This window comes from Microplitis demolitor, chromosome 2 (genome assembly GCF_026212275.2).
Source record: "Microplitis demolitor isolate Queensland-Clemson2020A chromosome 2, iyMicDemo2.1a, whole genome shotgun sequence".
Taxonomy (NCBI): Eukaryota; Metazoa; Arthropoda; class Insecta; order Hymenoptera; family Braconidae; genus Microplitis; species Microplitis demolitor.
In genome coordinates, this window is record NC_068546.1 from 14,533,755 (window position 1) to 14,547,863 (window position 14,109).

Below are 14,109 nucleotides of genomic sequence, written 5' to 3' on the forward strand. Positions count from 1 at the left end.
TTCGCCTGTTAATAGCATCTCAAGCAGCTGGCAACACTAGTCATTCTAATGAAATAATTTCAATCATTAAAGAGCTACGAGAAGCTAAAATTATTTATTAAGACATACATTAACAATAATTCATCATTTATAAAATATCATTCGGGAAGGAAGGATCATCAAAATGAGTATCGATATATTTGGACGTGTATCTTCCCAATTGAATCAGACACAATTCAAAGGCTGTAGCAGTAGTGCTGGACTACCGGGAAAAGGTTTCAAGTTGACAGATGATGGACAGTTTGACTTAGACGGAAAAAGGTTATGTAATGTTGCTGAACCTAAGAATGAAAGTGATGCAATCACATATAATATTATGAAAATTGCAATCAAACAAAAATTCGACAATGTAAAAGCAATTAGTGACTACAATAAATATCGTATAACTGATCTTGAAGATAAAGTAACGGTTGAAATAGTTAAGCTAGAGAATAAAATGACGAGTAAAGATCCAGACCTCAGTATCGAATTGAGAACCAAAGTGAGCGCATTAGAAGAGAGTCTTAGTGAACTGAGTCTATATAGTCAAACGCTATCAAATCGTGTAACAACGCTTGTGAGATCTGTAGTACGTGATGGTCAAATATTAGCTGATATTGAGCGTAGAGTATCTAAACTTGAAAAAAATGGAAAATAAAAAGAAAGTAATAGCCCAAGAGCTCCACAAACAGGTTCGAAAAAATTATCTTCGTCGGCATGTTGACATTCGTGGACTCGATGAGACTTGGCAAGCTGACTTGGTTGAGATGATACCATACTCTACGGCTAATAGTGGATATAAATATCTACTTATAATTATAGTTATTTTTTCAAAGTATGCTTGGGCAGTTCCAATCAAAAGTAAAAGTGGCAGTGACATCAGAAACGCTATGAAATCTGTGTTACAGCAAAGGCGAAAACCTAAACATCTTCATGTTGATCAAGGCAAAGAATTTTATAATAAAGAGTTCAAAGATCTCATAAAAAATTATGGGATTCATGTACTCAACGTTTAGTAATTTGAAGGCCTCCATATGTGAACGTTTCAATCGAACACTTAAAAATAAAATGTGGCGTGAGTTTACAGCACGTGGAAATTACAAATGGATCGATATACTTGAAGACTTAATCGATAATTGTAACCACACGAAACATCGAACGATAAAAATAAAACCTGACAATGTAACTGTTGGTAATGAAAAACATGTACTTCAGACAATTTACAAACCTCTTCAAAGTGAACAGGCGCGAAAACAAAATAAATTCAAAGTTGGAGATAAAGTTCGAGTAAGCAAGTATAAATATGTTTTCGAAAAGAGCTACACACCAAACTAGACGACTGAAATTTTCACAATTAAAACAATACAAAAAACGAATCCAACAACTTGCAAACTGACTGATTATCAGGATCAACCGATAGAAGAAAGATTTTATGCAGAAGAACTCAGTAAAGTCAAGTATCCAGATGTATATCTAGTTGAGAAAATAATTAAAAAGCATGGAAGTAAAATGTATGTTAAATGGTTAGGATTTGATAATTCACATAATAGCTGGATTAATAAGTCTGATTTATAAAATTATCATGTATTTATAAAATTAATGAATAAAAAAATAACAATAAACAATTTTGACTTTTTATTTATTCAAATTTATTTTTTACAAAACTTAGAATTAATTACATTTATCTACATTATTATTATTTAGTTTTATCTTTTTATTTGATACTTTATAACCCCAAGGTAAAGTATCAGTTGAGGTGTCACTTAATTTTCTTTTATTATCACACCAACTTAATGCTAATTTACTTTGTTTAATTGTTTTCACTTCATGATTACTACTTCTAATCAAATATTGATGTTTCATTATGCTTACATGATCCACCAGACAAGCCTTAAAATCATCAAACGTGATCTTTCGTAAAGTGGACCCTTTGACTCCCTTAGCTCTCTTTTTAGCCATTTTATTCTGATAGGTTTTAAATGCATGAAGTTTTGCTCGTAACACAACGAAATCAGTAATAATTTGACCATTACACTCATATTTCATAAGCCCAATCACTTTTTTATTTTTTAATGGAATGTAGTAAACATTATTTGGTGGGTAGTCAGAGGTATCGGATTTTCCGATATCACGTTTGATGGTATCATATATATTTGGTACATTAAATTGATAAATTAAACTATCAGTATCAGTGTATAATAATTTTGATTCATGACTATTAAAATTTTTCTTAATATAGTTATAGTGAAAATCATAAATAAACGTTTTTGATAAGTCTAAGATGCTAAAACCAATGTAAATTGGTTTATTAAAGTATAGATTTACTCTCTTTAATTCTATTATGACTAGGTTTTCATCGTAAATTGTAAAACTATGGAAATTCGGTTTTGCTATGAGAGATTTTGCTCCATATCTACCCTCCCACTTGCTTGCCATTCTCACATCTTTATATTTTCGAACATTTTCCATAGTTTTACCGAACACTGCATTATTCATAAGCTTGTAAAAGTTCTTTTCAAATTCATTTTTTGCTATTTTGCGACAATCAGTATTTTTATCGATATATGGCTTCAACTAAGCTTATTGTTTAAATTTCAAGACTCGATGAGCTTTTACAAGCTTCATTCCTTAATTAAGACACTGTTTTAAATTTTTATAATGAATAACATATTTCTCCTTAGAATAAAGTGTTGTAGCTAATTTTAAATATTTACTGCCTGGCGGTATAAAATGTTCAGGGCACAAAGGTGAATCTCTATGCTCATCATGTAATTCTATAGGATATTTTAAGTCTACTTCTAAAATATATCCAATTGACTTATCATTAAAAAATTTGTCAACATTTTGTACATCAATATCCTCATGTATCCACTCAAAAGAATCTTGGGGCAAAGGCATACTCATAGCTGCTCCGTATAAATTATTTACATCATAATACATGAGATAAGATTCATCTTTGCTTTGATCAAAATCTTCACCCATAAATCGATTATTAGCTTTTGCATATCGATTTGTACATTGAGAAACACCGCCTCTTATGCCTTTTTCAAAGAATAATATCATCTCGGGATCATCTAATAAATCTAGTTTTACATCTGTGAGCTTAAGCATAGCATCAAAAGCAAGTCCCGGTGCAGTGTAATAATGCAATGGATCTAACTCATATGTTTTGTAACAACTGCTACGGAAATTCTCAAATATATCAGCCAGTAATAAGACGTCAGTTATTAAATATAAATCGGAATATTCGCCGAGGGCATTTATATTAAATTTATTCCAAACTTGTTTGGCATGATTGTAATCTTCGTCTGAAATATCACAATCATTAAGTTTAGAATAAAATAATTTTTTGTCGGGTAATTTAGTATCGTCAAGCTTATCAATTGAATCAATGTATTCATAGGGAAATACACCTTTACGTATAGCTAATTGAAATTGCTGTGAGTCAGAATAATATTTTTGTGTAATTTTCTTATCCCCATCGTCAAGATATGAAGCTAATTTTTCAATACTTGATGCCATAAAACGAAAAGAGTCTTCAAATCTCAACTTCACAAATGTATTTTTTATTGACTTGGTGAATGCAATATATTTTTCTTTATTAATTGGTAAAATACTGATTTGACCGTCGAAAACTGTAGATAAGGACCTAATTATGAAATGTGAATCATAACCAGATAGATTATGAAAAATAAAAGGAATAGTATGACTCCGTTTATAATTTAAATTACATGCATTATGGGTAGGACCTCTATATTTCCCCGTAAAATGACAATGGTCGCGGCACCTTATTTCACCAGCTGACTTAAATAATTTTCCACAGATGTGACAAGCTTTTGAATTATTATGATAATATTGTTCATCTGCAGTAAGTGGTAACATTTTAACATTATTTTTTAAATAAGTGTTAACTTTTCTACCTAGAATTTCTAATTTTCTTAAAAACCATCTAATACAATCAGCTAAACGATTGATTTCAAACCTCGATAACGAATTGTCATAACTACAATGCAGGTAATAAGCAATACTGTGAGGGACATGCCTTTGCGTATCATTAGTCTCAATCTCAAGCATACATTCCAGGTCAGCATATACTACAAAAGGTACAGGATCCTTTAAATTTTTGAAACTTAACACTTTATCTTCATCTCGCTCTAGTAATCTCATTCTTACTTTGTTATATTTCAAACAATCTGGCTTGTGTTTCTCAAGTGAATGTTCAAATTTAAAATGATTTAAACATCGATCGCACAACCATAATTTTGATTGACATTTTGTAAGTTGACTTTTTACTAATCTAGAGAGATTTTTAATCAAAGCAAAATGATGTATAGGTTGATAACTTTCAGGATTTTCGTCATCATCATGCAAAGTAATTTCTGTCTCAACCATTAATAAATGAATAGTTTCTTTAGTAGAACTATTTACACTTAAATATAAAGGAACTATAATATTATTATCTAAATTATCTTCTTTATTTTTTACAGTTTCTGATTCTATACCGTAAACGATGATCTTTGAATTGTTAAGTTTTCAAATTTAGGGATATCTTTGAGAGATATCGGAAATCTAATACCTTGATGGTTAAAAACTGCATCCACATGTTGATATGATGACACTCTTTTAGGGTGGTTATTTTTTGCTGGAAACAATGCAGCTTTGATGCACCAAAGAAAGCAGTAGACATCATGATTCTTGATGTTTAGAACAGCCTTTTTGATTTTGATATCTTGGGGTAGATTCACATATGTTGAAAAACCAACTTGCAGTGGAGCGTATCGTGATATGTTTACAATTAAGTTTATAATTTCACTCAAACTCCATCCTGAATCTTTCTGATTAAATTCTTCAACTTTTTTCAATAGCGGCTCATATACACTATCATTGAACCAATCAGTGAGTGAAGTAGATATGTAAATTTCATTGCTTCTAGTTTTAAAGGATTTATTGTCTTTTATAGTAACGTCACTTTTAACATTTTCAAAACCGCATAAAAGAGTGACGCTTACTTTGAGGTTTCCCTCATGTTTTTGAATATTACTAATTTTTTCAATTATCAAAACTTTTGCATCATTTAAAAATGCTCTCAAGTCAATATGCCCTCGGTTAACAACACAACCGGTCTTAACTCTATTTTGGAAGGCATTTTCCAAGTCCCGCCATTGAACAAAATTATTGGTATTGAGAGCACCACCAGTCACTGGCTTAGATAATTGTAAAAATTTATCACTATACCAACACAGAAGTAAGATGTTAGTTTGTAAGTTTTTCTTTTCATGAACACTGCTTTTACGTTCTAATAATAATTTATTGAACTGTTCGCAAGTATCATTACAAATTCTTATCCACGTGCCACATTTCTCTTCACTCACAGCATCAAGCTGAGATAATAGTTCATAAGCTCGAGCTACTGTTTTAAGAACATTATTATATTCAGCGATAGACATTATGATGTTCTATTACAGCTACAGTATTAATAATAATAATATATAATAATAATTGGAGTTTTTCACAATTAAAACGTGTTTAACTTAAAGAAATCAACTGATGATTCTTACTGAAAACTCTTTCTTATATAGACAATGATAAAACTTCTGACCAATGGGCAATCTTAAAGTTATCATTATTTATATCAATTCTAGGAAAACAATTTCTCTTTTAAATGTTTAATAATATGAAACATTCTTAAAAATTTTTAATGTATAAATTTAAAGATAAGGGTTCTTAAAAGGATGCATTTTATTTTCTTGATCAATGATATTTTTGAGTTGTATATATTTGTCATTATTATTATTATTTTCTTTTCATGATTCATCTCCAAAAAATTTTCTAATTGAATATTTGAATGTACATACATGTGTAGCAATAAATCACTTCAACATAATTACTTGAAATTATGAAAATGATTATTTTAACGATTTCTTAAATGTTAGTTAATAAAAAGATTTTTTAGTTATTGCCTCTCTCTTAACTGATGCCAAGAGATTAAAATAATCTAATGCACTATCATAATTATGTGAAATTATAAAAAAATGTTTATTTTTAATATGTTTTTTTAAATGTTATTTGATAAAAAGTATTTTTTTATCGTCTCTTAACTGATTCAAAGAGATTAAAATAATAATCTGATGCACTATCATAATTATGTTAGTTTATATTTTCTCTATAGTGTTGTGATAAGAATCTTAGTGAAAAAAATATTTTCGAACATTGCATTAAACGAAAAGGTTCGCTACTTAAGGTATACTAATAACTACAGATAAGAAATCATTCAAATATAATTTAAACCTCTAATGAGTTATTTGTATTGAAAACGAAAGTTAGAAATTTTATGGCCTCTATACAAATAAGACCCTTATCTTACATAAACTCGAACGTACAATGACAATTTATTTTTAGTTGAAAATTAATAATCCACTAAAAAATGCTACCCTGTTTTATGATAGAATTAAAATACTTACAACTGATTGTATTGATAACAATGTTAAAAAAAGAAAAGAATTATCACTAATTATCTTCTCTATGAATAACCATTAAATATTATTATATTCAACATATTATTCAATTAAATCATAAATGATTGTTGTATATGAGAAAAATATTCAAATTAGATTAAAAACCAATGAAATTAACAAATTTCTCATGTATCAAACTTAAGTATGTAAATAATCAGTTTTGAGATCTGTTGAAATAGTTTATTTAAAAGCTTAATAATTTGTATTTCTTTATATGGAAAAGCTTCAATTATAATTTTATTAAAATTTAAATAAAAAAATCATTAAGATATATGTATATAAATTTATTTAAGCATTGTTTTCATAAGATATAAATTTTATAGAAAACATTTTTTTGGGTGGAGCTCAAAATTTATGTTGAAGGTAGTGGAAATAGTGATAAGGTTTTCGTCAACTTTTCTACCAAAACGTCACAGCTATTGGTCATTACAGGATAATTATGGGTTGTCTTTATAGTAGTTAAGTGGGGATTTCTTGTATATAAATGGCTGCATTTTACGAATATACAACATATCTTCTACTCAATATTAAAAAGTGTAGTGTGTACTAAATAAAATTTTTACAGTTTTTTAATTAATAGTGTAGTGTGTGTGTGTGTGTGTGTGTGTGTGTGTGTGTGTGTGTGTGTGTGTGTGTGTGTGTGTGTGTGTGTGTGTGTGTGTGTGTGTGTGTGGTATTAAGTAAAATTTTTTACTAAAAAAGTTTTATTTACAATTCGTTTCGAACTATCCAAAGTGTAGTGTGTTTTATTAGTGTGGAGCTGTCAACACTTGGTTTTATTTGATTCTTCAGGGAAAAAAAAAAAATGTAAGTAATTTTATTAGAATTATATATTTTAAAAACTTGTATTATTATCTAGCTCTCGTTTTTAATTTTGATTGAAATTTTACAGAATAAAAAAAAATGGGCAACGTGATCAACTCCTGTTACATCCCTGATAAGTGGATCGGCAGCCACTCACACTTCCTTATTTTTGAGGAAGTGGATCGTGAGGTCGAGCTGTGCATGAAAAATGAGCATACTGTCATCAAGTCTGAGTTGTTGTGGGACCACATCTTCACCGTTGGCGGTGACACTCCGACCCGGTTAACTTGAACTGATAGTCGTTGGTGGTTCAAGTTAACCCATGATGCTGCGGAGGAACCATCAGCATCGAATTACACGCTAATTGAAGAGCGTGCAATAGATTTTTTTAAGAATCAAGCGATGTTGGGCTCGCCAACAGCCGTACCACCTCCATCGCTGGTCAACACGCTGATGGAGTCAACCGGGTGGTACAATGTGGATAAGTCGATGGACACAATCATCGATGATGTGCTGAATGATCAGCTTGACATCGATGAACTGCTGGAAGAAGTCGAGCAGCAGCAGGATCAGGAGCAGCAGCAGTGCCGACAACAGCCAGCAGCAGCTCCATTGACTTATGGGGGTAAGCCCCTTTGGCATACCCGCAAACAACCACCATCATCGGAGATTTCAGCCAGTGAATCTGAGTCAACATCGACTTATGATGGTATTATTATTATTATTATTATCATTATCATTATTATTATCATTATTAATTGAAAAGTATTTATTTATCTCATTTGTTTGTTTTTTATTTAGCTGAAGCTGGATCGTTGTTGGCGTTGGAGCATATACGTCAGCAGCAGTCGATGGAGATTGAAGGGCTCCAACAACTTCAGCAGCAGCACCAGCTTCAGATGGAGCAGCAGCAGCTTCAGATTCAAGAGCAACAGGTAGAGCTTCAGCGACGTCAGGAGCGTCAACAGTCGTTGGAAGCTCAAGTAAGACGCTTCAGAATGCTGCAGGACCACGATGCTGAAGTGTTCGTGGAGCAAAGCCAGGCAATAGATTACTGGCAGCTCCAATTCCACCAACTGGAGCGAAACTGTCGAGTGCTGCTGACTCAGTTGAATAGGGAAGCGTATGACGTCGATATGGAAGCTGAATTCAACTGACCATTGTCATTACGATTACTATTATTATTATTATCATTATTATAAACATTATTTTGTAAAGAAAAAAAAAAAAAAAAAAAAAATTGTAAAAATTATTTTAATTATTAATTTTAAATTATTGTCATTATTATTATTATTATTATTATGAGTATTGTGAGCGTGTATTACATTATATATTATTTAAATAAACGCAGATTTTTTATTGATATTTTATTATTATTATTATTATCATTATTACCATTATTATTATTATTATTATTATTATTATTATTATTATTATTGTTATTATTATTTTTATTATTATTATTATTATTATTATTATTATTATTATTATTATTATTATTATCTTTTGAATTATAATTTACATAATAATAATTTTTGTTACTATCAATTTAATAATAATTTAGTTTGGAAATGGCAAACTATTTATGAATAAATTAAGACGTTTTGAGTACATTATAATTGGAATTTATTTTTTATTCGAAACATGTACATATTATCATTATCAATATCATTAGTTTGTGACATTAGTTCTGCTCTTTTACAAAGAATTCAAATTTATTATATTTCCCACCAAGATATCTAATAAATAAGTTTTGTTCTTCAACAATTTGATTCAATGATGGTAAAAGTGTTGGATCGTCTCGAATGGCTGTAGTAGCACGTTTTGGCAGATAAACAGAAAACTGACTGTCCAGCGATGCCACAATGCTGTCACCAAATTTTGTGTTAATCAGTTTCAATTTAGTGACCTGGTATTCACCATCGACATTTGATTCACCCATTTGCTTTTTAAGTAAGATGTCTTTCAAGGTTGTGGTTCCATTAATTTTTGTGAAATCCATTTTGCCGACTGTCGAAATTTAAAACATTTTCAATAATATCATAATTCAAATTAGAAAAATAGATAGATAATACTTACGAATAAAATTTTCTTCTCCAAACTGCTTTGAACAACCCATAAGCACTTTAACAGAAGGATTTTAATAACTATTACGGGTTCACTGAGATATATTTTTTATGCTTAACTCCACTCACTACTACTTTTGAGAACAGTTGAGAGCTGGTGAAGAACTGTAAAGACTCGGAACGAAAAACACTCTCTATAATACAAACCTCACTACGATTTTGGTGGAAAAATGGGGGAAAAATAGATAAATATCAGATAAAAGTGTAAATTTTCAGAAAACAAATGATTCATTTGTTATAAACAAAAAAGTAAAAGTTGCTAAAGATAAGATAAGGTAAAACATACGTTAATAAGTGAAAAACACGTCATTTGTTATAAAAATACCCTCTCCCCCCCTCATCCTTCCACGTATTTTAAAGTTTAATCTTAAAACATTTAAACAATATGATAATAGCATACGTCATTATCCCACCTAAATTTGAAAAATACCCTTACTCCTACGCCCTCTACATCCTCCTTCATGAACCATATCAATCCCATACCCCCACCCCATATTCCAAGCCCCAAACCTGCAGTATCAATCTTATATCCCCTTCCCAATCCCTCATCCCCCTTTCCTTAGGCCCACCCCCCACAAAATCGGCTAAAAAATGCTACTAGCGCCCTCTCTCGTGTACCGGTATAGAAGATCAACAGAAAGCGCTATTAGCGCACCCTATCTCAACTGTCGGTATGTAAAATTACCCCAGCCCCCCACTTATTCACGATGACACTCCAAGCAGTGTCCTCTATATCCACAATCTCAATCCCATACCCCCACCCCATAATCCAAGCCCCAAACTTGCAGTATCAATCTCATACCCCCTTCCCTCAGGCCCACTCCCCACCAAATCGACTTAAAAATGCTACTAGCGCCCTCTCTCGGGTGCCGGTATAGAAGATCAACAGAAAGCGCTACTAGCGCCCCCTATCTCGACTGTCGGTATGGAAGAATACCCCAGCCCCGACTTATTCACGATGGTATTGCAGATCCCTGTTGTGGGAGGGGAAACACCTCTGTATATCTACTATTATCGTTATTATTATCGTTATTTAAAACTTGTTCATCATTTAACGGTGCATTGTGTCGATTATTATTTGTAGAATCAGCTGTAGAATGTTGTGCAGAATTATTTTTTGTGTTATTATGTATATTTACTTCATCATTTTCCATTGAATTTAAGGTAAATTTTTCAAGTGGTTCAGTAACATTTTCAATAGTAGAATAATGATTAGATTCAGAATTATTTTGATTAAGATTTTTTTCAATACTTTCATTAATTAGTTGGTTAGTACAATGTAAATTATTATTTTAAACAAAATATGAATAACTAAGTGGAATCGAGGTATCTTTCAGAGAACGTCTTCCACTAGGTCGATAAGGATTTCTTTGCTTTTCAGTGGATGAACCTGGATTTTCTTCCGGAGGATCCAGATTGATATCTATATTATTTTATTTTGCGAATTTCCGAGTAACTATTCTATCGGACATAGAGAATCATTTTTCTTTCAATAAAGTTATTTCTATTATTTATTTAATTCAAATAGATTTTAAATTTAATTTATTTTTTTTTTTTTCTGAATATTTTCTTTTCTTTTCATAAACTAATTACTTTAATCATTATTAATGTTGAATTTATTATTTTAATTAAAAATGAACAGCATCCTTATGTATCCCGGCTGAGCCCCAAAAAATTTTTAATATATGTTACGTCACAATAACACATATTAAGAGTAGCGCTCCTGTTTAGCCTTCGCCAAGCGAAATAACTGGGACGGAGCTATAAGGATGACTGTTTATTTAAAATTAAAAGAAAATAAAAATGTTTTGTTGTCTAAGAGATAAATTGAAATAATAAAAATTAAATAAAATAAAATTTAATTAATCAAGTAAAATAATAAAAGCAAAATTAAAACAACTTCCAAATTTATTTAAATCAAAATAATTATTTAAAAATTATTACAAACAAAATTTAGTTTACATTAGACAATTAAATGCAATTTACAATTTTACATTTTTATAAAATGGTTTAACTCTCGATTTCACTTGTTATTTAATTTATTCAAAATCAATCAATTATTATTTAAATATTTATTCAATTAAATTGTAACCTTGATTTATTTAATGATTATTATTGTTATCAATAATAATTTATTTGATTTTTTTTTTATTTGTTATTCTTCCTTCTTAACTCTTGATAATTGATGAAATTTTATCAATATTGAATTTTATTAATTGAATGAATTATATTTAAATAATTCAATAATTATTTAAAAATATTGTGAATTATATTTGTATAATTCAGTTTATAAATATTTAAATCATATTACAATGATTTAATAAAATAGAGGACCTTGTCTTTGAATAATTAAAATTTCGTCAATGACGAATGAGCTCACTTAGGAAACTGAAATCTTTTTCGATTTCCAGAAAAGCTGTTACCGGGTAGTAACATCCCTTCCAATAATTATTTAATTATACCAATCATTTTATTGGCTATAATTAAATCAATATTTTTTTTATAATGATTATTTATGTATATATATTTTTCATGACTTCCAATGCAGTTAGCAACAACGCAATAAATTCATTTTATTATTTTAAAATTTTATAATTTATTTCATTTTAATTATTATTTATTTGTTTATTAATAATTATTATTTTTTTATAAATATTTCATTATTTCATTTCATATTTCTTTATTTTTATTATTAATAAATTCATTATTAATAATTATTTTTATACAAAAATTTTTATCAATATTTTTATTATTTTAAAATTTCATTTTATACTTTTTATAATAATATTCTTTTCATATTTCATAATTTAACTTTATTTTCGATATTTAATCATCATTATTTATTTATTTATGTATTTTCATCAATTCATTTCATATTTCATATTTATAAAAATTAAATTATTTCATTGTTTCTTTTCATTATTTCATATTTATTTATTTTTGATTTCAATATTTATTTTATTCAACAATAATTTAATCATTAATGAATTTTATTATTTATTAATAGTTAACAAACGTAAAAATTTGAATTATATTCAAATTTAAAACAACATTTTTTTTATTATTAAACTTTTTCCAATAATAATTTTACAAAAACAATTTGAATTTAAATTCAAATTTAAAAATCATCAGCCGTAATAATGGCTGGAAGTTACTTGCTGATAAATTAATTTATGCATAGCCAGATGGCATAGCATGTATGATAATTGATTGACAGCAGGAATAAGACGTCGTGACGTCACAGTCGGTTTTTTTGAGCCACCCTAATATATATATATATATATATATATATATATATATATATATATATATATATATATATATATATAAATACACACATACATAAACTTTTGAACCAAATGTATTTTCTGACTCAGCTCGTCATCGAGCTGAGTTAAGAGGTAGCAAAATTTTTCAAAAATCCCATTATGAGGACAAATTCAACAGTTAGACTTCAATGACATCTACGGAAAATCTGCATATCAGTTGACCCTGCGGGCCAGCCCAAAAATTTCCCGCTGTTTTCAAACTCTTTAAACTCGAAAAAATTGTTGTGAGTACATTTTTAAGCTCTTCGAGCTCGAAAATACTCTGAAATATCAATGGTTTCTTACGAGCTTTTTGAACTCCGACACATTACATTATATCATGATTTATCCGGCGAAAATGACATGAAACGTTACTTTTTCAACGCTTTGTCGTCGATATTTTTTAAAATAATTGACAAATATTGATGTTCAATGTATCAGTCGGCGCGTTTCACTGAGTTTTCGAGCTGAGTAGATTTTGACAATGTTCAATTCAGTCGTTTCAAAGATATTAGCAAAAAACCATTATTCACCATTTCTTTTTTCGGCGATATTTTTTGAACGGATTAAGCGATTGAGATGGTTCAGGCAGCAATCGATGCGTCTCATCAAGTTCTAGAGCTGATTAGATTTTGGAAAGAATTGATTTAGTCATTTGTAACGGGTAAAATAGTTAATCTAATTTTTTAATGTCAAAATAAATAAGCAAATTGATTAAGTTATACTTCAAAATAGATCTAAATATTCATAAGAAATGAAAATAAATTATATACATCCGGTCAGCTAAAATTTTATCTTAAAGGTGGCCAATAGAGTGGACATCAGGAATTGAAGTTATTTTCATTTATTGTTAAATTTCTAATAAATATTTTTACATATATCCTTTTTTAATTTAAAGTTAAATGTATCGCTTCAAAGTTCTATCACTATTTTATACATGAATTATCTTTTTATATTTTAATTCTTAATTCGAAAAAAAAAATACGCTTAACTGGCCAATAGAGAGGTCACTTACTTTAAACTCCAATACAGTTTTTTAAGAGATTCATTTCAACAGCAATTTTTTCTATAATAAAAATTTTGCGGACTTTTAGTCAAAAAATCAAATACACAAAAACCGTCAATGATAATTCAATAAAATTTTGAGGATTTATTGTTCACCATTTACAATTTCAAAACAGTAAAACATCTAAAACTTATTTGTCTATAAACATATTGATTATTAATTTAAATGTACAAACGAAAATTTTGACGACTTCTGACTCAAATAATGAAAAAATCTCTTTTTTATCAAATTCATTATTTATCATAGATGAATATTCCGCAAAAAAATTTCAC

General features: G+C 29.0%; 1 protein-coding gene across 1 annotated transcript; it reads left to right on the forward strand.

Annotated features, from left to right (window-relative positions):
• The first annotated feature begins 1,086 nt into the window (after positions 1-1,086).
• Positions 1,087-1,593, forward strand: LOC128667351 (uncharacterized). Its single transcript, XM_053737017.1, has 2 exons — positions 1,087-1,305; positions 1,426-1,593. The coding sequence occupies exons 1-2, from the start codon at positions 1,087-1,089 to the stop codon at positions 1,591-1,593; spliced, it is 387 nt and encodes a 128-aa protein (XP_053592992.1).
• The last annotated feature ends 12,516 nt before the right edge of the window (positions 1,594-14,109 follow it).